Source organism: Hemiscyllium ocellatum, chromosome 26 (genome assembly GCF_020745735.1).
Source record: "Hemiscyllium ocellatum isolate sHemOce1 chromosome 26, sHemOce1.pat.X.cur, whole genome shotgun sequence".
Classification (NCBI taxonomy): domain Eukaryota; kingdom Metazoa; phylum Chordata; class Chondrichthyes; order Orectolobiformes; family Hemiscylliidae; genus Hemiscyllium; species Hemiscyllium ocellatum.
Window position 1 is genome coordinate 5,801,125 of NC_083426.1, and position 23,607 is coordinate 5,824,731.

Sequence of the window (23,607 nt, forward strand, 5' to 3'; positions counted from 1 at the left end):
ATCAACTTCATCAATAGAAATGGTGAAAAGAAGGATTTTCAGGTAATATTGGAGGATTCCTCGTGTTTTTACATGCAACAGAAATACTAGAAAGTTCCTGTCTCCTACAAGGAAATTCACAGAAACATTTCAAGCAAAGGGTTTCAAATATCTTATTACTTTCATGAGATGTGGGTGTCAGTGTCAAGGCCTGCATTTATTACCCATCTCTAACTCCCCTTGAATGAAGTGGCCTGATAGGCTTTTTAAGAACGCTGTTAAGAACAGCCACGTTACTATGGGTCTGAAGTCAGTTGTTGGCCAAACCATAACATGTTGGAGCTGAAGTAGACCATTCGACCCATCGAATCTGCTCCCCCATTCAATAAGATCATGGCTGAGCTAATAATCCTCAACCTGAATTTCCTGCTTTTTCCCCCTTACCTCTTGATTCCCTCCCTGCTAACACCATAAAACACAATAGAAGTAGGCCATTCAGCCCATTGAATCTGACCTGCTACCATAAGATTGCAGAGTATTCCTCCACGAAGGACATTATTGAACCAGATGGTTTATCTTAATAATGATAATTTCATATTCACCATTACAGAATAGCTTGCAATTCTAAATTTATTTGTTGAGTTTAAATTATGCCAGATGTCATGGTAGATTTGAATTCCTATTCACAGAGTATTACCCTACACCTAGTGAATTACTAGTGCTAGTGGCATTACCACCATGACCTTACCAGCATGTCTCCCATCACAGCCATGTGGAAAACCACTGAAACATAGGGAATGGTTTCAAGGTGTGAGCAGATATGTTTCTGGAGAAAGGAGGATTGTGGAACAAGAAGGCGTGAGGACAGCATTGGGGTCAGTCAATCAACTGGAATATTAAACTAAATCGTATCTGAATTTCTACCAGATGGATTAGTCCAAGTGTTAGCCATTCTCTGAAAACCTTCCTAATTCTGAGTGTTTGTTCCCCTGTTCACACAGTGAGTAATAATTCAGGACAAACTGGCACTTAGAAGCAATTGGAAAAATCAAAGAAGGAAATTGGGAGAAGTGTTTTACATTCTAAATTATTCTAATCTGGAATGCACTGCCTTAAGGTGGAAGCAGGTTTAAGTTCAACTCAAAAGGGGATTTGATGAATATTTGATTAGATTAGATTACTTACAGTGTGGAAACAGGCCCTTCGGCCCAACAAGTCCACACCGACCCGCCGAAGCGCAACCCACCCATACCCCTACATTTACCCCTTACCTAACACTACGGGCAATTTTGTATGGCCAATTCACCTGACCCACACATCTTTGTGACTGTGGGAGGAAACCGGAGCACCCAGAGGAAACCCACGCAGACACGGGGAGAACGTGCAAACTCCACACAGTCAGTCGCCTAAGTCGGGAATTGAACCCGGGTCTCAGGCGCTGTGAGGCAGCAGTGCTAACCACTGTGCCACTGTGCCGCCCACAAAAGGAGAAATTTGCTAGGTTGTGGGAAAATTGCAATGGGGAATGGGATTGACTGGATGGCTCTTTCTAAGAGTTGGATGGGTATGACGTGGCCAGTGGGCTCTTTCAATGCTGTGTGATTCTATGTGATTTACGGGAATTTTGTGTTGTAGGTCTATGTAGGTACTTGCTTGTATATAAATGTCTATTTGCACTTTATCTATTGTGTGTTTGCATGTGTATATGTGGGCATGCTTCTGTATTTGTGTGTATGTCCATATGAGTGAGTGAACAGTTTTAATGCTTCTTTCTTACTGTCACTGAAACATCAACAAAATCTGCATTTTGCTGCACAGCGTTTAAGTGCAAGACATTCACTGGACAGGTACCAGTAATGAGGGACTTTGTTTCCTTTGAGAAATTAGAGACGGTGAGCTATTCTTTGTGCAAAAAATAATTAGGCAGAGGTTTGTTAGAATTTTTCAAAATCCTGAATGTATTTAGAATAGAATGTGTGGAAACAGGCTATTCGGCCCAACAAGGCCATACCAACCCTCCGAACAGCATCCCACCCAGACCCATCCCTGTAACCCTGTGTTTCCCAAGGCTAATACACCTAATACACCTACACATCCCTGGAATTATGGGCAATTTAGCATAGTCAGTTCACCTAACCCGCACATCATTGGATTGTGGGACGAAACTGGAAAACCCGGAGGAAACCTGCGCAGACATGGGGAGAATGTGCCAACTTCACACAGTTGCCTGAGGCTGGATTTGAACCCAGGCCCAGTGAGGCATCAGTGCTAACCACTGAGCTACCACTGAGGAGAGACTGTTTGCTTTGGCTGCAGGGTTGATAACCAGAGGAGGAGAAAGTGAGGTCTGCAGATGCTGGAGATCAGAGCTGAAAATGTGTTGCTGGAAAAGTGCAGCAGGTCAGGCAGCATCAAGGAACAGGAGATTCGACGTTTCGGGCATAAGCCCTACTTCAGGAATTCCTGAAGAAGGGCTTATGCCCGAAACGTCGAATCTCCTGTTCCTTGGATGCTGCCTGACCTGCTGCACTTTTCCAGCAACACATTTTCAGCTCTGATAACCAGAGGACCCAGGGTTAGGGTAATTAGCAAAGAAAGCATGAGGAATTTTCAGGAGAAAGAGTGTTCTGAAGAAGAATCATACAGGACTTGAAATGTAAACCATCGTTCTCTCTTCACAGACCTGCTGAGTTTCTTCAGCATTCTTTGTATTTGTTGAGGATTTTTTGTTTGCGTGTGTTGTTAGGCATTGCCTGAAAGGATAGTGGAAGAAGAGCCAACAGCAGCTTTCAAAAGGGAATTGGAAAACATATTTGAAGGGAATCAAATACAGAACAACGATGGAAGAGCAAGGGGAAATGAGATTGATTGAGTCTTGCCGAAAACCTGTTGAAGTTTTTCATCTTTCACTCAGCAGGGTCATCCATATGTAGAGGGGAACAACACCATCCCATACACCACCTTCACTCCTGGTGGAGAGTACAAGAAGCGTTGCAACAACTGACCAAGGCTCCTTCAACAGCACCTTCCAAGAATATAAACTTTATCAGCTACAAGGACAAGGGCATAGGATACATGGGAACACCACCTTGAGCAAGTTCCCCTAAAAACTATACACCGTCCTGTCCTGAAACATATATTGCTGTTCCTTCACTCTCACTGTATCAAAATCCTGGAATTCCGGTCCTAATAGCATTGTGGATGTCATAGATCCCCTACTGTATGGAAGCAGGCCATTCAGCCCATTAAGTCCATAGTGACCCTCTGAATTGCATCACACCCAGACTCACCCCATCCCCGTAACCCTGCATTTCCCAGGCTATTCCACTTAACTTGCACATCATTGACTGCCATGATGTGAAGGTGCCAGTGTTGGACCGGGGTGGGCAAGGTCAGAAATCACACAACACCAGATTATAGTGACTTCACCTGACAAAGGAGCAGCACTCCGGAAGCTTGTGATTTCAAATTAACCTGTTGGACTCTAACCTGGTAGTGTGACTTCATCTTTGGACAGTAGGAGGAAATGAGAGCAACTGGAGGAAGCCCACATAGACACAGGGAAGAACATGCAAACTCCACACAGCCAGTTGCCCAAGGCTGCAAATGAACTTGGGGCCTTGGCACAGTGAGGCAGCAGTGTTAACCACTGAGCCATTGTGCCACCCTTACACCAGCCATCCTTACATCCTGAGTATTATCATTTAATAAAGTCAGGAAGAATCCCTGAGACCTAGTGGAATGAGAGGATAGGTGGCAGATATATTAATTAAGAATTAATTGGGTCTGAGTTGGTCATATAAATACAGGGAGCCAGTCATTAGTGGGGTTTCAGCTTTATGGAGCGTAGTAAATTGAAATAAATCTCCATAAAAATGTGGACTTAAATTCTGTTTAAATACAGTTAATGTATGGAATATAACACATGGACTGCAGTGGTTCAAGGTGGCAGCTCACCATCACCTTCCCAAAGGCGATAGGGACGAGCGATAAATGCTGGCCCTGCTGATGATGCCCAGGTTTTAGTAATGAGCAGAAGGAGAGTTGAACACATAGGATGTCCCAGATCATTCACTCAATGCGAAAATTTGGCAAATGTTGACTTGTGTTAATAAAGACTTAGTTTTCTATTCATAGTAAAACAACGAACTCTTTGAGTCTCCATTCTCTGAAGAATAATGAAGACATTTTTTATAGAGACAAAATGTTATGCTCTTTGATTGTTCACTAAAGGATGACATTTTTCAGTAGAAATGCATGTCTGCTTGTCAGATGTTTTGAAAAGCTCTGTCCTTGTTCATCTCTATTGTTTTTGCTCTACAGTCTTCTGCTCTCTCTCTCTCTCTCTCGCTCGCTCTGTTACTGTGCTGAAATCCTGAGGCATAGTTCCACATGCACCAGCTCGCATACAACCCTCTGAAATCACTGCGCTCTTCCAATCCCTGTTTCTTGTTAACCTCCAATTTTATTACTTTTACGATTAGCAGATGTGACTTGCACCACCGAACTCTGGACTCCTATCCCTTAGACCCTGCCCATCTCTATCTCCCTCTTCTCTGGAAGCTATTCCATAAAACCTAGCACTTCAGTCATCCATCTTATAAACTCCAAAGGTGGCTCAATATTTTTTTGAACAGTGGCTGTTATGAAGTGCAGGGGCACATTTTATAGTGGTAAAGGTGCAATACAAATGCAGCTTGCTGTTTTTAAATAGGGTAGAGAATACCACTGCACGATTTCTTAAAATAATACCAATTATTTTAAATGCGGTAATGAAGGCAGAATGAGCTGAGACCCTCAATAGATCGATTTCCCCAGAGTTTGATAATGTCACACATCAGTGCAGTAACCAAAGTCACATTGGTCAAATAGAAAGGAGGTGGTAATGTCACATGAGTGTTCATGGAGAGATGATACTTCAACGTCTGTCCTCTGGTGTAATTACAAAAAGTAGAAGACTTACCTTGGTTGAAGCAGATGTTCGGATTGATAGAAGGGGATCATCCAACAGGTAAGACAGTCCCTGCAGCACCAACAGAAGACCAAATGAAAACACTGTGGTACAGTTTTGAATTTCAAGTATTGACCTTAGTGTTGTACAGTCAGTTCCGACCTAACACGGTAGTTCCGTTCTTGTGTGATCTCGTGTTATAAGAGAAATCTCTGCACCATTTAAACCAATGGGAACAGAATCACATTATAGCCAATACAGGTAAGGAAAGTACACATTGTACAAATGACAGTCTAAATTCTTCAGTTGCGTTACAGCCAATTTGCATGATTAAACATGCGTTATAGCAGAATGACCTGTAACTATGGAGATTGGAGTGGGTATAGCTCATGATAATATTCTTTGATTCCAATCACCATCTCAATTACTGTCCGTACAAATTTATCCAGACACAGATACCATAATTTTGTCCATGAAATATTGTTATAACTTCAAGTTATAGGTTTGGATTTTGTGCTTAAGTTATCTTTGTGGTGTGACTTTTCCTCCCTTTGATTTCATTCGGTGCCAGTCAGAGATCTCTAGCATCCATCCAGTAAATAGGAATGAGCTGCCAATTCACAAAGAAAGCAGCAAATAACAAATCAGGTTTGTGTATTCACCTTCTAAACTTTTACAGAGAGTGAAATAAAGATTGACATGTATGTGAGATTAAGGCACATGGTGAAATAGTATTTTTTTCTAAACTTGCTTTTTTAACATAATGGAGTGGAGAAATTTGGCATTCCAGAAACTTAAATATCAGTTTGTCAGGACCTGAGAGGTTGTTTGTGAGTAGTTGTGGTCTGGAACCAATGTTCCCTCTGAGGTGCTGGGAATATTGCTGGATTGCTGCACAGGGAGGACACTGGACACAAACTACATCCCCTTAAAAGTGTACTCATGTAGAGCTGTGTGGAATTTCCAAGGACTGAGCAGAGTAACACCAAGTTGTGGACTTCAGTTAGAGGAATCTCTGTGTGGTGCATCATTAAACCACAGTGATGTTTCATTCAGCAAAGGGTAATCTGTTCGGCGTTATTTTTTAAAAGAGAAATGTGAAGTTCCTGCTAACGTAGTGATGTCACACTGATTCTTCACATCTATGGCCGACAGGAAGCATCTTGCAGAGGAATGAGGATCCCTGATAGTAACATCTGAATTTCTGCAATTAATACCCTGTGTATGATTGTCAGATGTTGCTTCCTGTTTTACTGTATAATAACAGTGAATACTAATGGTTCTATAGCAATTCAAAATACAGCCATAGCCTTCATTACAAGGAGAGGAGTGCAAACAACTGAGTGCTTGCAGCTCTGACAGTTGCAGGCTGCTATATATATTCAATAATTGTTCACACTTGTTATGGTGCTTTTATACTAAATCAGGCCTAAGTGGGAAGGTCCCTGAATTATGAAGAGAGGTATTTGCAACTATAAGGGGATATTGCCACATTTAGCAGTCTTGGGCAATTAAAAGGGTTGAGAAAGTAAATTGTCCAATGTTGTTCATGAGCAAATTGTTGGGACTGTATCAAATAATAGGAATATAAAGTGTGATAAGCATTAATGGACACCATTAACACATAGAGCTATTCTCACTGGCTCTTGATTTCGATTTATGCTGTGCACAAATTTTATTAAAATCAAACTAGAACATAAAATGCATTAGAAGACACTTAGCCAGCGATAGCAGCCGCCCCTGAGAATGCTGAGTCCATTTCTGTTTGGCAATCCATCTCTTTCTATGACATAAAATGGACTTTAATAGGTTTATAAGTGAGAATTACATTATGCAGACTACACCTACAACTAAACAGTGCAGAGGTCACGGTGCTGTACACGTTTGTACTTTGCTATTGAATTTTTCCTAATCTTGTCCTCACTTCTTGAATAGTCTTGGCTCAGGAGCCAACTCCAGTTTTCAGGACCTCATTCCAAACTGGTTCATTTACTTGTAGCTGACAGTAGACACTGACAGAGCCCCACAGCCCAGCTCAATTTTGCTCTGTGCCATTGTCCACACAGACACACATTTGCACAAAGATACACATATGGCAATAAGCACATGTGAATTTATTGATGCATATATGTGTAATAAGAATACATTCCTATAGCTTAACACAGTCCTCGTAATATGCTTAATAAAAATCATTGGACAATTTACATATTCAACCCTTTCAACTGGCCCATGCCTATTAGATGTGACAATATCCCACTAAACTTGCAAATACCTCTCTTCATAATTCAAGGACCTTCCAACTTAGGTGTAATTTAGTATAAAAGTTAACTGCACCGCAGAAATTCACACGGAAATACCTGTATACATTGACAAGCAGTAACATGCACGCACATGTCTGCACAGGGACACACATTCTTTACCCTGGGATATTGTCAGGATCAACAATTCATTTTCTCTCCAAGCCTGCCATAATGTTTTCTAATCAACCAGTTCAAAGATGTGATTACACACTCGTGGAGCGTGTGTGGCTTAAACCCAGCTCCCTCAAACTTGATGTATTCCCTTCCATGTAACACACACATGCCACTCACACATTTAATATCTGGTTTGTGGTGATGTTGAACTCTGGTTTCCTAATAATAATCTATTGGTTCCCGCACTAGCTGAGGTGACTGTGAAGGTCTCACCTTCCCAACCTCACCCCATGCCAGAGGTGCAATGACCCTCAGGATAAGCTCCCCACCAGTCATCTCTCCACCTTGTCTCTAATGACAGAGCAGCTTTATTGTCCTTTGCACGTGACCTTTACTTCTGGGAGTCTAGCAGTCATTCCTACCATCCCTGCTACCTCAGTCAACAAGATCCACAAACATCCATTCCCTCCACCGTCGGCGCTCTGTAGCAGCAGTGTATACTATCTACAAGATGCACTGCAGAAATTCACCAAAGATCCTCAGACAGCACTTTCCAGACCCACTATCACTTCCATGTAGAAGGACAAGGGCCACAGATACATGGGAACACCAACCCTGCAAGTTTCCCTCCAAGCCACTCACCATCCTGACTTTGAAATATATCACTGTTCCCTCAGTGTCTCTGGGTCACAATCCTAGAATTCCCTCCCTCAGGGCATTGCGGGTCTACCTACAACACATGCACTGCAGTGGTTCAAGAAGACCTCTCACCCCCACCTTCTCAAAGGGCAACTAGTGACTGGCAATAAATGCTGGCCAGCTAGCGACACACACACCGCACAAAATGAATATATTTTAAATAAAATTTAATGAACAGTGCAGTATAAGAAGCATTAATGGCCACCGTTGCGGCTCAGGTAAAACACTGGATGGATGTTGGAGAGTGATTATTTTAGTAAAATTGAACATGAGGGAGATAATGAAACAATTAAAAGATCCAGAAACGGGAGTTCCTATAATCCCCCCACGCTGCTATGAAGTCTCCTTTTTACTCACATTGAGAAATTTTGCTCCTATGGCTTACAATTTAAAAATTGTTTCGTGACTAAAAATGTTTGAGTTATCTATTAAGCAGAATAAAGCAGTGTAAACAAGACCAACATGAGAGTTTCTTGCCAAAGGTTTGAAAATTGGTCTTTACAAATTAAGCCACTTTAAATTAGACTACTTGGAATTGAATGAAGGGGGGGTTTGAAAAGAATTTGTTCTCCCTGTGCTTTCTCCTTTTCATCATTTAAATGTTACGTCTCACTGGAGTGACAGGCTGCTGAATATTAACACAACCCAGAGGGGTTCAGCATTGTTAATGTGTTAAATGCATTAATTTGTAGTACCTAATCTATCCGCAGCACATTTGATGGTGTTATTCTCTACAGCTGGTCATTTTAAGCCTTTGATTTACGTCGGATGAGACTAGACTAACACATATCCACAGAGGAGACACAATCTAAATACTTTCCCGGGGAATAGTGAGCCTGATCAAGTCCGTCTGCTACTCTGACAGTTCTGTCTGAGCCTCAGTTTTGATAACCATCTCTTCCAGGGTCTGAGGCTTTGGAGCATAGCATTGGCTTTGAGCATCTATTTTAAAGAAAATTGCAACAACTCCCCTCAGAATACACTAACTTACTGCAAAGTCCCTCTCAGAGCCTCACACCATCCTAACTTGGAAAACTATCACCATTCATTCACTACCATTGGGTCAAAATCTTGGATCTCACTTCCTAACAACATTGTGGGTCTATCTACAGCACATGGACTGCAGCAGTTCAAGAGGGCAGCTCATCGCTGTCATAATTGTAACGAGGTCAGCCGGGAACTTCATAGAATCAGTTCCCCTGCCAGGCCAACTTATTTCTGTTCACTGTTTTTGTCTAATGGTTACTTAACTGGCTTTGTGCCGAATGTATCAACTTTTGACTTGGTTGTGTGGTTGTCATGCACAGGTAGCTAGGAAGGAACTGAAGAATGGACTTAGGAGAGCTAGAAGGGGAGCATGGAAAATCCTTGGTGGGTAGGATTAAGGAAAGCCCAAGGCATTCTACCCTTACATGAGGAACAAGAGGATGGTCATAGTGAGGGTAAGGCTAATCAGGGATAGTGGAGGAAACTCGTGCCTGGAGTTGGAGGAGATAGATGAGGTCCTAACAAATACTTTGCTTCAATATTCGTGACTAAGAGGGACCTTGTCATTTGTGAGGACAGCATGAAACAGGCTGATGCACTTGAACATGTGCTTAAGAAGGAGGATGTGCTGGAAATTTTAAAAAACATGAGGATTGATAATCCCCTTGGGCCAGATGGGATGTACCCAAGGTTACTACGTTAGGCAAGGGGAGAGATTGCTGTGTCTTTGGCGATGATCTTTGCATCCTCACTGTCCACTGGAGTAGTACCAGATGATTGGAGGGTGGCAAGTGTTATTCCCTTGTTCAAGAAAGGGAATAGGGATAACCCTGGGAATTACAGACCAGTCAGTATTACGTCGGTGGTGGGCAAATTATTGGAGAGTATTCTGAGAGACAGGATTTATGATTATTTGGAAAAACACAGCTTGATTAGAGATAGTCAGCATGGCTTTGTGAGGGGTAGGTCATGCCTCACAAGCCTTATTGAATTCTTTGAGGATGTGACAAGATACATTGATGAAGGTAGAGGAGTGGATGTGGTGTACATGGATTTTAGAAAGGCATTTGATAAGGTTCCTCATGGTAGGCTGATTCAGAAAGTAAGGAGGCATGGGATACAGGAAAATTTGGCTGTCTGGATACAGATTTGGCTGGTCCACAGAGGGCGGTGGTAGAAGGAAAGTATTCAGCCTGGAGTTTGATGCCCCATACTGTTCCGCAGGTCTCAGTTCTGGGACCTCTGCTGTTTGTGATTTTTATAAATGACTTGGATGTGGAAGTGGAAGGATGGGTTAGTAGGTTTATTGATGACACAAAGGTTGGTGGAGTGGTGGATAGCGTGGAGGGCTGTTGTAGGTTACAGTGGGACATTGACAGGACGCGGAGCTGGACTGAGAAGTGGCAGAAGGAGTTCAACCCGGAAAAGTGGGAAATTATTCATTTTGGAAGGTTGAATTTGAATGCAGAATACAGGGTTAAAGGCAGGATTCTAGGCAATGTGCAGGAATAGAAGGATCTTGGGGTCCATATCCATAGATCCCTCAAAGTTGTCACCCAAGTTGATAGGATTGCTAAGAAGGCATATGGTGTGTTGCTTTTCATTAGCAGGGGGATTAAGTTTAAGAGCTGCGAGATTATGGTGCAGCTCTATAAAGCCCTAGTTAGACCACACTTGGAATATTGTGTTCAGTTCTGGTCGCCTCATTTAGAAAGATGAAGAAGCTTTAGAGAAGGTGCAGAGGAGACTAACCAGGATGCTGCCTGGACTGGAGGGCATGCCTTATGAAGAAAGGTTGAGGGAGCTAGGGCTTTTTTCATTAGAGTGAAGGAGGATGATAGAGGTGTACAAGATGATGAGAGGCATAGATAGAGTGGATAGCCAGAGACTTTTCCCCAGGGCAGAAATGGCTATCATGAGGGGTCAAAATCTTAAGGTGATTGGAGAATGCTTTTGGGGAGATATCAGAGGTAGGTTCTTTACACAGAGAGTGGTGGGTGCGTGGAATGCACTGCCAGCAGTGGTAGAGGAGTCAGAGACATTAGAGACATTAAGCGACTCTTGGATAGGCACATGGATGATAGTAAAATGAAGGGTATGTAGGTTAGTCTGATCTTAGAGTAGGATAAAAGGTTCAGCACAACATCAAGGGCTGAAGGGTCTGTATTGTACTGTACTGTTCTTTGTTCTATGCTCTATGTTCCAGTTCTCCTCTACATTGCAGCGACCAAGCGTAAACTCTGGGACCGGTTCATATGGTCCATATGCACCAACCAACCCCATTCTGGTGGCCAACCATTTCAACTCCCCCTCCCACTCCTCCATGACATGTTCATGCTGGATCCCCTCTAAAGCCTAAACAAGACCACCCACAAACTGGAGGAAGATCACCTCATCTTCTGCCTCAGAATCCTACACCACACGGCATCAACATTCAATTCACCAGTTTCCAAATCTCCCCTTCCCCCACCCCATCCCAGATCCAACCATCGAACTCAAATCCACCCTCTGGAACTTGTCCTTCTTCCTCCTCATCTATCCACTCCACCCTTCCCACTGACTATTGAAACCACCGAAATGCCGTTTTATCCTGCTCCATGGATGCTGCCTGACCTGCTGTGCTTTTCCAGCACCACTCCAATCTAGACTCTGATTTCCATTATCTGCAGTCCTCACTTTTGCTTATTGCAATCATCCCCCACCTGCATCCACCTATCGCCTTCCCAGCTACCTTTCACCAGCTCCACCCCACCTCCCTATTTATCTCTCAGCCCCCATCCCCCACCCCCCCACATTCCTGATGAAGAGCTTATACCCGAAACGTCAACTTTTCTGCTCCTCAGATACTGCCCGACCTGCTGTGCTTTTCCAGCAACACTCTTTATTGACTCTGACTCTCCATCATCTGCTGTCCTCACCACCTCCTCCATGCACAGTTCTTGTCCAGGAAGCGGGGAAAACAGAGAATTAAATAGGGTTTGTACAATATGAAATGAGCTGTGAGTCCATCCAGTCGTACTGATGTTGATCCTCCAGAGGAACAGCTAGTGAATGACTAGATTCACCTTGTTCCAAATCACTGCACTCTCAGTCACTTTGATCACCTCCCTAACCTGTTCCTAAACATCATTGTGCTCTCTGCTTCAATCACTAACTTGGCCAATCAATTCACCACAAATCCTATGTTTCTCCTGCTTTCTGCCCTGAATTCTGCCTTTTGTTTAATTTTATATCTGCGTCCTCTAGACCTTTCGGTGGCTGTAACAGTCTGACCTTGTGATTTCTGTTCCCTGCCTTTGCGGAGCTTCTGATTATTATCTGGAATCTCTCGTTGTAAAACGTCCTGTCAGGGTGGGGTAGGTTTGGGCTTCACCTAGCCCCAGATGTTCAGTAGCCAGCTACATTTTTTTTGGATTAGATTAGACTTACAGTGTGGAAACAGGCCCTTCGGCCCAACAAGTCCACACCGACCCGCCGAAGCGCAACCCACCCATACCCCTACATTTACCCCTTACCTAACACTATGGGGCAATTTAGCATGGCCAATTCACCTGGCCCGCACATCTTTGGACTGTGGGATGAAACTGGAGCACCCGGAGGAAACCCACGCAGACACGGGGAGAACGTGCAAACTCCACACAGTCAGTCGCCTGAGTGGGGAATTGAACCCGGGTCTCAGGCGCTGTGAGACAGCAGTGCTAACCACTGTGCCACCGTGCCACCCACTACATGTGTTGTAAATGGTAGCATTTCTGTGTCTTAGGTCTGAATCTTGGGATTGAGTCCCACACTTGATGGTTAAGGGAAAACATGGTCAGGGTTATAACATGGTCAAACAAGTAGGTTATTGATACTGAAATGCAATGTAGGCAGTGATAGAGGGAGAGTGAGGTTAAGCTGAATGGAATAGTAGCTGCAGTGAAATATCCTCCCCATGTTGAAAGTTGCAAGCTCTTCATAGAGTGTGTTTTGTGCCCTCCTAGCTTTGAGAGACTACCAGAGAGTTGGATGGAATATTCCACACCCCTAAAAGCAGGTCACTTGGTGGGGGTACGCACGAGGTTTCTAGTATCTGTGGGTTTGGAGCCCAGCAGGAGCCAACACTTTGGAGGAGGGGGACAGAGATTGTTAGTTTGGCCACCTCCTATGTTGTTCTAAAAACCACTCTGCCCAGAGTATTTCTTGGGAAATGGGTTATAAGTTTGAACTCCTTTAAATAAAGGATAAAGAGCAAAGATAGGATGTGGCCCACATCCATTTGTTGTGACTGATCCCTCCTGGGTTTTGTCACAAGTTTGTTCAGGTTCTGTCTAGATCAAAGGCAAAGGGACAGTGGGGGTGGGGATGGGGGGGAGGTGGTGGTGGGGGGGGTGGGGGGGGGAGGAGAGTCAGGTGGATTTTGCTGCCGAGTTGTAAAATTCCCAGAAGTTCCCAGGACGTAGGAACATCTCCACCTCCCTCCCCAACCCAGCTTCTCCCCACGAGTCTCTAAAACCAAGGTGTAAAATAACATATCAAAAGGCCAGAGAGAGTAACCACTCAGGCTGAGGCTGGGAGATAGGCTCCTAATGCAGTCAGATGTTAGACTGAGAGGCTTTGAACATTAAAGAAATGGCTGAGCCTTTTCCAAACATTAAAGTGACTCCACTGAGAGAGGTTGGAGATTGTACATCACCTGCTTCCCTGACAGACAGGAACACAGGTTTTGTGTTTTAGACTTTATTTCCCATGGACATGACCCCAGGGAACATTCTGAAGTAATGTTGACAGGTTGGAATGCTGAACAAGAGTCTATACAATTTTCACCGGAGTCTCAAAGGCAAACGTCTACAGCATGTGTTCAGCTGCACCTGCACGAGGGGGGTAAGGGGTCTGTTGACTTACTGTTGTTCTCTCTAAGCAGTGGAGCAGATGGTGATGCTGTCTCGCCACAGCTGAGCCTGGCTTGTTCAGAGACTGCTGCTGCTCCTTATCGCCTGAGTCCTGAAATGACAGCATCATAAAGAAGCAGTTTGTATTACATTTGAAATCAATGCTACTGTTTACAGAAAGAGGCCATTTGGCCCTACTGAACCCATGTCATCCCTCTGCAAGAGCAAATGAGTCTGCTCCCCCAGCCCAGCCCTTTCCCTGAAACCTGACAACTTCCCTTTCCCTTCAGCTATTGACAAACCAAAGAACTGCAGATGCTGGAGATCTGAAACAAAAACCAAAATTGCTGGAGAAACTCAGCAGATCTGCCAGCGTCTGTGGAGAGAAAACAGCATTAATACTTTGAGTTCAGAGGGCTAATGAAGAGTGTCTGGACTCAAAACGTGAACCTTTCTTCCTCACAGAAGCTGCCAGTCCTTTTGGGATTCAACGGTAATTTAATCGTTTTGTTTTTCTTTTTTAAAAGCTTCCTGATTGAATCCACCTCCAAGAGAGTTTGAGGTAGTGAATCTCAGATCAGAAATGTAGGCAAATCAAAGTAGATAAGATTTCCCCATGTCACCTTTCGTTCTACTTCCATTCATTTTAAACTGGTGTCCTCTGATTTTTGTCCCTTGCACTAAGAGGGAGCAATCCCTTTCTGTCTATCCTGTCCAGATCTCTTGTGATTTTGAATACCTCTGTCAAATTGCCTCTCTGATGCGGAGGCGCCGGTGTTGAACTGGAGTGGATAAAATCAGATTGTAGGAGAAAGTGAGGACTGCAGATGCTGGAGATTAAAGCCAAGAGCGTGGTGCTGGAAAAGCACAGCAAGTCAGTCAGCATCCGAGGAGCAGGAGAATCAACGTTTCGGGCATAAGCCCTTCTTCAGGAATGAGGCTGGAAGCCTAGGGGTGGAGTGATAAATGGGAGGGTGGGGTTGGGGGGAAGGTAGCTGAGAGTGCAATAGGTGGATGGAGGTGGGGTAAAGGTGATAGGTTGGAGGGGAGGGAGGAGCGGATAGGTGGGAAGAAAGATTGACAAATGGGACAGGTCATGAGGGCGGTGCTGAGTTGGAAAGTTGGTACTGGGGTAAGGTGGGGGGAGGGGAATGAGGAAACTGGTGAAGTCGACATTGATGCCATTGGGTTAGAGGTTTCTGAGGCGGAAGATGAGGCAATCTTTCTCCAGGCGTTGGGTGGTGAGGGCATGGCAATGGAGGAGGCCCATGTTCTCAGCAGAGTGGCAGGGGAAGTTGAAGAGTTTGGCGATGGGGTGGTGGGGTTGATTGATGCGGGTGCACAACACCGGCACCTATTGTCCAAGAGATTTATTTGAAATCACAAGCTTTTGGAGGGCTGCTCTGTTGTCGCTTCACCTGATGAAGGAGCAGCGCTCTAAAAGCTTGTGATTTCAAATAAACCTATTGTAGTATAACCTGGTGTCACGTGGCTTCTGAAATTCCTCTCAACCTTCTCTTCTTCTAAGAAACATAAGAACATAAGAACCAGGAGCAGGAGTAGGCCATCTGGCTCTTCAAGCCTGCTCCACCATTCAATGGGATCATGGCTGATCTTTTCATGGACTCAGTTCCACTTACCCACCCTCTCACCATAACCCTTAATTCCTTTACTGTTCAAAGATCTATTTTTGCCTGAAAGAAACATTCAACAAGGTAGCCTCAACTGCTTCACTGGGCAGGGAATTCCATAGATTCACTACCCTTTGGATGAAGAGGTTCCTCCTCAGCTTGGTCCTAACTCTGTTGCCCCCTTATTTTGAGGTGATGCCCCCAGTTCTAGTTTCACCTGCCAATGGAAACAACCTCCCTGCTTCCATCTTATCTATTCCCTCATAGTTTTAAAACTGTCATTCTTGAAAGCATTTTCTTTAAGAAGGTAAACACTTATTGGACCATGGAACCAAAGGCTGTCAGAGTAGATGGGAATGTGGATCATGTTCCATGATCTTATTGACTGGCAGAGACCAGGGATTGAATGGTCTTTTTATAGGGTGCTATTTATGCTCTTAGGGTGTAGGTAGGGATGGGGTTGGTTGCATAGCTCAGTTGGCTAGACTGAGTGGCGTAAGGCATAGAATAAAGACAACAATATGGTTCAAATCTGTGATAGCTCATGGAATCCCTGACTCTTTACCTTATGGAATGGTTACCATCAAGCTGCACATAACAATTGTGGAGAGGGTTGTTAATAATACTTTGTCAACTATGGCTCCCTATGGTACCATCAGGTCATCGATGGTATACGGGGATAATGTGTATAAAAGGCATTGACATGTTTGATCATCCATTATTATTTTACATGGTGGAGAGGAATTGATGGGCTGAATGGCCTACACCTGTTCCTAATTATTACATTCATATTCTCCTCAAGACCTAGCTGTCAATATTTTTCCTGGTTGATAACCATCTCCTGCATCGTGTACCTCCTCCAGCAGGGTATAGATTCATGCTTCCTTTATTACCCAAAGCAGCCTTCATTTACATATAAACCTGACCATTCTTTATTTACAGAGGAACCTCAATTATCTGAAGGACACAGGCAGGGAATATTTAGTTCGGTCAATCAAATTTCGGATAATCGAATGCCAAAATTGTTTGGCCAAGCATTGGGACCTTGTGATCTTGCCCGATAATCCAATATTTGGACGATCAAATGACGGATAATTGAGGTTCCTCTGTATAGCTAAACCTGGTCAGGAATGTTACAAAGCTGGAGGAGGTGTCACTATGCAACCTGGCTCATTTGGTACCACTCCTCAAGCCTTTAAGTCAAGACATTGAGGGTCGAAGCTGGTCGAGGACTTGAGAAGCTAATTGAGAGATGTGGGCTACATCAGGCTGTTAGAACAAAGGGTATGGAGTATTTCAAAAAGTCGTGATAGGTTTTTTTTACTGTGATCAGCAGTGAGGTTTATCTGAAGATGATAGTGAGGCTGCGTTCGAGTATTACTTTGCAGGGTGTGAGGCAGATCATAGGAAGTTACTTTGAGGGGAATAGACTACATCAACTGGAACTAATGAGGAGTTTGGGGAATATCAAACTTTATTCAAGTGAGTGAGCACTGTTGCACCGAGGGGAAGAGGTTATGGCCTATCTGCAATCATTAATACTCATGATTCTATATCTTTCTGCTTTGTATTTGATTTTGAGCCTCTCTCAAACTGTAATGACTTTGTTTTGAAATGTTATTGAGTAGGTATTCATTTAAAACTAACTGTGATTGTTCTATGATTTGGCATTGTATGTAATCCGTAGTAATGTTATTAATGTGGACTCAGTTTCTCTGGTTACTTCCCATTTGAACAAAGCAAGCCAGGTTTGTAACTAATGTTTAACCCAAACTATTGCAGGAAACGGGCTGATTTTGATCTGATAACACATGAACTACAAATCAAGCTGAAGACTAATTTTGACACAAGAGGTTGCCAGCCACAGATGGTGTCATGAGATGGAGTTTGATTGATGGGAAGTATTTTCAGGAGCCATCTTGAATTGGCCAACTTGGACTTACTCTTTGGCCAAGAAAATGACTCTGGTCCTTTCTCTTTCGCTCACGTTATCTTTTATATTTCCCTCTTTCTTTGTCTTCCTTGTTCTCTCTTTCTATCCCTCTTGCTTTCTCTCTCCTTTCTTTCCTTTTTTTCTTTCTCTCTGTCTTTTTCCCTTGCTTTTTCTTCCTTCCTCATTATTCATTTTTAATTATTTACTAAAGTTGTTGCATTAATGTATGATTTAGTAAGGTGTCACTCATTATTTCTACATCTAGAGTATGATGCTAAATCTAAGATTGTGCAGGGTCTCTTAGCCTGAAGGATGTATCAGGAAATTGCAGGGAGACATTTCAGAAAGGTCTGAATATGATATAGTGAGGAGTACATTAAAGCATGGTATGATGAGGGTTGTGAGATCCTCTGAAAGCTATACCATATATGAGAGTGAGGAATATGTGGTACATTTGAGAATGTTATTGGGCAAGGTACAAATTCTATGTGTAAACGAAAATCCAAAGAACTGCAGATGTTGGAAATCAGAAAAAGGACAGTAATTGCTGGAGAACTTCAACAGGTCTGGCAGTATTTGTGAAATCGAAACGTTTGGTGCTGGAAAAGCACAGCAGGTCAAGCAGCATCTGAGGAGCAGGAAAATTGACTTTTCCGGCATAAGCCCTGCTGTGCTTTTCCAGCGCTACATTTTTTGACTCTGATCTCCAGTATCTGCAGTCCTCGCTTCCTTCTAGCATCTGTGGAGAGGAATCAGACTTGCACCTTGGATATAGTGACCCCTTTTCAGAACAGTTATATGTGTATGTGTGTGGAATAGAGACGGATATGTGTTATTAACTTTTGTTGCAGGTAAATCTATTTGTGTTCACGTTATAGTGACAAGTTCAGAGTATGATGGCAAGCGTTACACTGAGTTCATAGAATATACAAAACCTTCTAGCCTAGAGTTCCTCTTCGGGTCTTCCTGGGTCATCTGTCCTGAATTCCACTCCAATCTTCCCAACCCCACATCAAAAATGGTAGCTGCTTTTCAAGGTCAGGTTCATGGAGCTGGAACTTCTCCTACCTGAACCAGGAATGGATCTCGGGTTTTCGGATTATTTGTTTATAATTTCGTATTACCCCATAACCTGCCAGTTCAGTGTACCATCACTTTTTCCTGCCTTTTGTTTGTTGTTGTGAAACACACATTTACTGAATATTGACCGAAAAGAAGTTGCTGCTATATATCACAAAAACAAATCGCTGGAGAAACTCAGCAGCTCTGGTACCATCTGTGGAGGGAAAGCGGAGTTAATGTTTTGGGTCTGATGATCATTCCTCAGAAAGGGTCACAGGAAATGAAACATTAAGTCTGCTTTCTTTCTTCATATATGCTGCCAGATCTGCTGAGTTTTTCCAGCAATTTCTGATTTTGTTTCTGATTTCCAGCATCAGCAGTTCTTTGTTTCATATTATTGTTGGTGTATGTGTGTGCCCACACGATAGTTTTATGACACAATGAGAAGTTTGATATGTGTTAGGATCTTACAGTCGGAGATGGGGGTATAATAGAGTGTTACTTCGAGATCAGAAGAAGTTAATATGGGAGGAGTGGGAGATAGCAGCCAGAGGAACTTCACTTATGCAATTGTTTTGACTAGCATGGATAAGATGGGCCAAAGAACCTTTAAGTGTGATGTAGATCTCTATAACTATGAACCTACGAGCTACACCACACCTTGTCAGAGTAGTGGAGGAGTGTTGTAGTGAGGCTTAAGAATAAATACTGGGAACATGCATAGGACATAGCAGGCCATCTCATTCAAACATAAGGAGAAATAAATGAGACACACTCAATCAAAACTTCAGTGTTCTTGGAATGATCCACCATTTTGCTTCCAGGCAATCATTTCCAAGCACCCTTGATCTCATCATCTAATCTCTGGGCAGTGTAATATTGAACTTACTGTGAGCTCCAGTGCCTCGTTCATCAAGCCATTACGTTTGATTTGCAGATAAGCGTTGGCATTTCCAGTCTTTGCTATCTTTATCCTCGCGAGCCTGGCTTTCTGTGAAGGAAATCAAACAGTCTCAACATTTATCCTCAAAACTATTTCAGCTTCTAAACAGTTTATTGTAGCTCCTTCTCCCTTTGAACTTGCCCTGTTTCCAGTGTGGAACAATCCGGTGCAGAGGGAGGAGATTTGTGAACAGAACCTCTCCCTGGACCCAATGGTTCCTGACTCCTCCATTTGACAATTCTCTTCAGAATTTCCCACTCTTCTAGACTCTTCTTTTCTGCCCTTTGCCATCTTGGAATCAATATCCATCACATTGAATTCTGCCCACTTTCTTCCTCAAAAGCTTCTTCCTAAAATTGGCAACTTAGAAAGCACAAGCCTACGTTCTGGTATCATAGAATCCCTACAGTGTGGAAGCAAGCAATTTGACTCACCGAGTCCGTACTGACCCTCTGAAGAGCATCCAACCCAGTCCCACTCCACCTAACTTTGGACTGTGGGAGGAAACCCAGGCAGACACGGGGACAATGTGCAAACTCCACACAGCCAGACTCTCAAGCTGGAGTTGAACCAATGTCCTTGGTGCTGTGATGCAGCAGTGCTAACTGCTGAGCCACCATGCTGCCCCAATTACACTCCGTGTAGCGCTAAAGAAAGGTTTTGAGTTTGACTCCAGAGGTTTGAGTACAAACCCAAAACTAACTCTCCAGTGGATTGCTGAAGGAGTGCGGAACTGTTGGAGATGCTATATTTCAGGACGAGATGCTAACTCTTAGACATCTGTTTCTGGATTAGTGGTGCTGGAAGAGCACAGCAGTTCAGGCAGCATCCGAGGAGCAGTAAAATCAACGTTTCGGGCAAAAGCCCTTCATCAGGAATACAGGCAGAGGGCCTGAAGTGTGGAGAGATAAGCACCTATCTCGGATGCTGCCTGAACTGCTGTGCTCTTCCAGCACCACTAATCCAGAATCTGGTTTCCAGTATCTGCAGTCATTGGTTTTACCTCTTAGACATCTGTGTCTACTCTCTCAGGTGGATGCGAAAGATCTCACTGCTGTGTTTTGAAGAAAGCAGAGGAGTTATTTCTCAACATTGCTAAAAACATTGATCATTTGTGGATCTGGGAGTAAGTGATCACACTATCACTTGCTGTGAAAAACTTCGATCCTGAGGTCATGAATGGTGCTACATAAATGCAAGCGTGTTGTTCTTGGCTCAATTTACCTTCTATTAGCATGTTTTGAGAAGATTTGTAGCTCAGGTTGAGATTTTGGATGTAGGTTTGCTTGATGAGCTGGAAGGTCCATTTCCAGACGTTTCATTACCCTACTAAGTAACATCTTCAGCGGGCCTCTGGGTGAAACACTGCTGATAATTCCTGCTTTCTAGTTATATATTTGGGTTTTTTTGGGTTGGTGATGTCATTTCTAGGAATTCTCATTGTTTGTCCTAGAAGCATGGCATTCCAACTGGAACTCTATCAACAAACACATCAAGTTAGACCCCATCTACCACTCCCTGAGAAAAGGAACAGGAAGTGACTTCACAACAGGAAATAACATCACCACAGGAAATGACATCACCAACCCAAAGAAACCCAAACATATAAATAAAAAGCAGGAATTTTCACCATTGCTTTGCCTGAGGCCCACTGAGATGTTACCTAGTAGGGTAACAAAATGTCTGAAAATGAATCTTCCAGCTCAGTGAGCAAACCTACATTGATTATCTTCTGTTCTTAGCCTTTTACCAAGGTTTTGCCTAGAGCATAATCTAGTGCCTAGTGAGTGGTTTCCATAACTTCTGTTGACTCAGTTGGGTACACTCTGAAGAGAGAGAGAGAGAGAAAAAAAGCTGTGCTTTTGAGGAACAATGAGAGAACAAATTGGGATATTGGAATGTTGTAATTAATGCAACAGAATGAAGATGTAACAAAGAGCAATGGAACTTCGAGTGAAGGTTTTGAGAAAGAGTTTCGCTTAGTAAAGGAATAAGCAAACTATTATTGCAGAGGGTGTAACCATCCACTGTTACTAAGTTCTGCACTCAAGGTATAATGCTGTCTGAGCCAGAAATATAAGCTTATTAAAAGTATTCACCCAAGGTAGATGAAGTATGCTCAACCACAAAATCTAATTCATTCCGATAAATTGTTCAGTTACATTTAGAACAACAAGAATTATTAGAATTGTTGAAAGAGTCTGGCATGTGATATTTCCACTGTCTACACATCAAGAACTAATGAAAACATTACCACTTAACATTGGCAACGAGAGGCATGCACTTAAGACAAAATAACTATCATTATTCAATAACTGTCTTTTCAAGCAGGTCTACCAAGACTGAAGCACTTCAGTACTTCAGATGAATTGAATTGATACAGGGGGAGCTTGGCCAGATTAAATCCAAGGTAACATTGGCCTCAAAGCTAACAGAAACCCTTTGCTGTCACTATTTTGTTGAATCCCTAAAGGTCAGAGTCCGGAGTCCTAAAGGACATGATTGAAGTGCAGACTTGGAAGCAATAACAGAAATTACTGGAAAGGCACAGCAGGTCTGGCAGCATTTGTGGAAAGGAATCAGAGTTGGCATTTAAGGACCAGTGATCCTTCCTCAGAATAGTCATTCATAGAATCCTGACATTTGGCCTATTGCCCCGCCAAAGAGCCATCCCATCTACAACACTGCGTTTCCCAAGGCTAACCCACCTAACCTGCACATCCCTGGACATACAGGCAATTTATAGCATGGCCAATCCACCTAACCTGCACATCTTTGGACTGTGGGAGGAAACCAGAGCACCCGGAGGAAACTCACTCAGATGCAGGGAAATGTGTACACACCACACAGACAGTCACCTGAGGCTGGAATTGAACCCAGGTCCCTTGTGCTGGGAGGCAGTGGTGCTGACTGCTGTGCCACCAATCTTAATTTATTCGCTGATTAAAAACCTCTCTATCTCAATGTTGAATATACCAAATGAGGAGAAAGTGAGGACTGCAGATGCTGGAGATCAGAGCTGAAAATGTGTTGCTGGAAAAGCGCAGCAGGTCAGGCAGCATCCAAGGAACAGGAAATTCGACATTTTGGGCATAAGCCCTTCATTCCTGATGAAGGGCTTATGCCCGAAACGTCGAATTTCCTGTTCCTTGGATGCTGCAAGACCTGCTGCGCTTTTCCAGCAACACATTTTCAGCTCCAATATACCGAAAGACCTAACCTCAGCAGCATTTGGGGGAAAGAGTTCCACAGATTCACTACTTCTTGACTGAAGAAATTCCAATTCATCACTGACTTCTATGTGTGATCACTTATTCTGAGATGATACCCTCTGATCCTAGTCTCTCCGACAATGAGGAAACACCCTCTGTGCAGATCCCCTGTCAATCTCCTAAGAATATTGTATGTTACACTAAGATTGTTTCTCATTCTTCTGAACTCCAGTGAGGTACAGATCCAATCGATTCAACCTGCCCTCAGGAGATATTTCCTTAATACCTAAAATCAATCTAGTGAACCTTCTCTGGACAGCCCCCAAAGCCAGTATATATTTCCTTAGATGAGGGAACCATGGGATATCAGCTGTGGTCTGAACATTGTCTTGCAAAGTTTCAACATTGCTGCTGTGTTTTTTCACTTTATTTCCTTTGAAATAAAGACCAACATTCCATTTGCCTTCTGTATTACTCACTGAATTTGTGTGCTAGCTTTCTGCAATTCAACTTTCTGAGGAAGGGTCACTGGACCTGAAATGCTAACTTTGATTTCTCGCCACAGATGCTGCCAGACCTGTTGAGTTTTTCCATCATATTCTGTTTTAATTTCTGTACTTCATGAACAGGGACTCCCAATCCCTCTTTAGCTTGCTTCAGTCTTTCGCCATTTAAGTACTATACAACTCCTCTATTCTTCCTGCCAAAGTGCATAACTTCACATTTTCCCACATTACTTTTCATCTTATATCCACTTTGGCTTCTCTCTTCCTTCTTATATATTTTAAGAAATTTTTGCTGTCTGTCTTAACATCACTGCCAAATGTACCCCCTAAGTTTTTGCTCAATTGCTTAACCTGTCTGTATCCCTTTGCAGACTCTGTGTTATCCTCACTATGTGTCTTGCCACGTATTTTCGTGTCAT

General features: G+C 43.2%; 1 protein-coding gene across 2 annotated transcripts in view; it reads right to left on the reverse strand.

Moving 5' to 3' along the window:
- kcnd3 (potassium voltage-gated channel, Shal-related subfamily, member 3) overlaps nucleotides 1–23,607 on the reverse strand; it is a 389,518-nt gene that overhangs the window by 16,223 nt on the left and 349,688 nt on the right. Inside the window, exons 3-6 of one of the 2 annotated variants that reach the window (XM_060845057.1) lie at nucleotides 19,417–19,518; nucleotides 14,554–14,562; nucleotides 13,915–13,995; nucleotides 4,943–5,002 (exon numbers count right to left, since the gene is read on the reverse strand). In XM_060845057.1, coding sequence (XP_060701040.1) covers nucleotides 4,943–5,002; nucleotides 13,915–13,995; nucleotides 14,554–14,562; nucleotides 19,417–19,518 — 252 coding nt within the window. The remainder of the gene's footprint in view (nucleotides 1–4,942; nucleotides 5,003–13,914; nucleotides 13,996–14,553; nucleotides 14,563–19,416; nucleotides 19,519–23,607) is intronic. The other variant, XM_060845058.1, reaches the window with a different exon arrangement.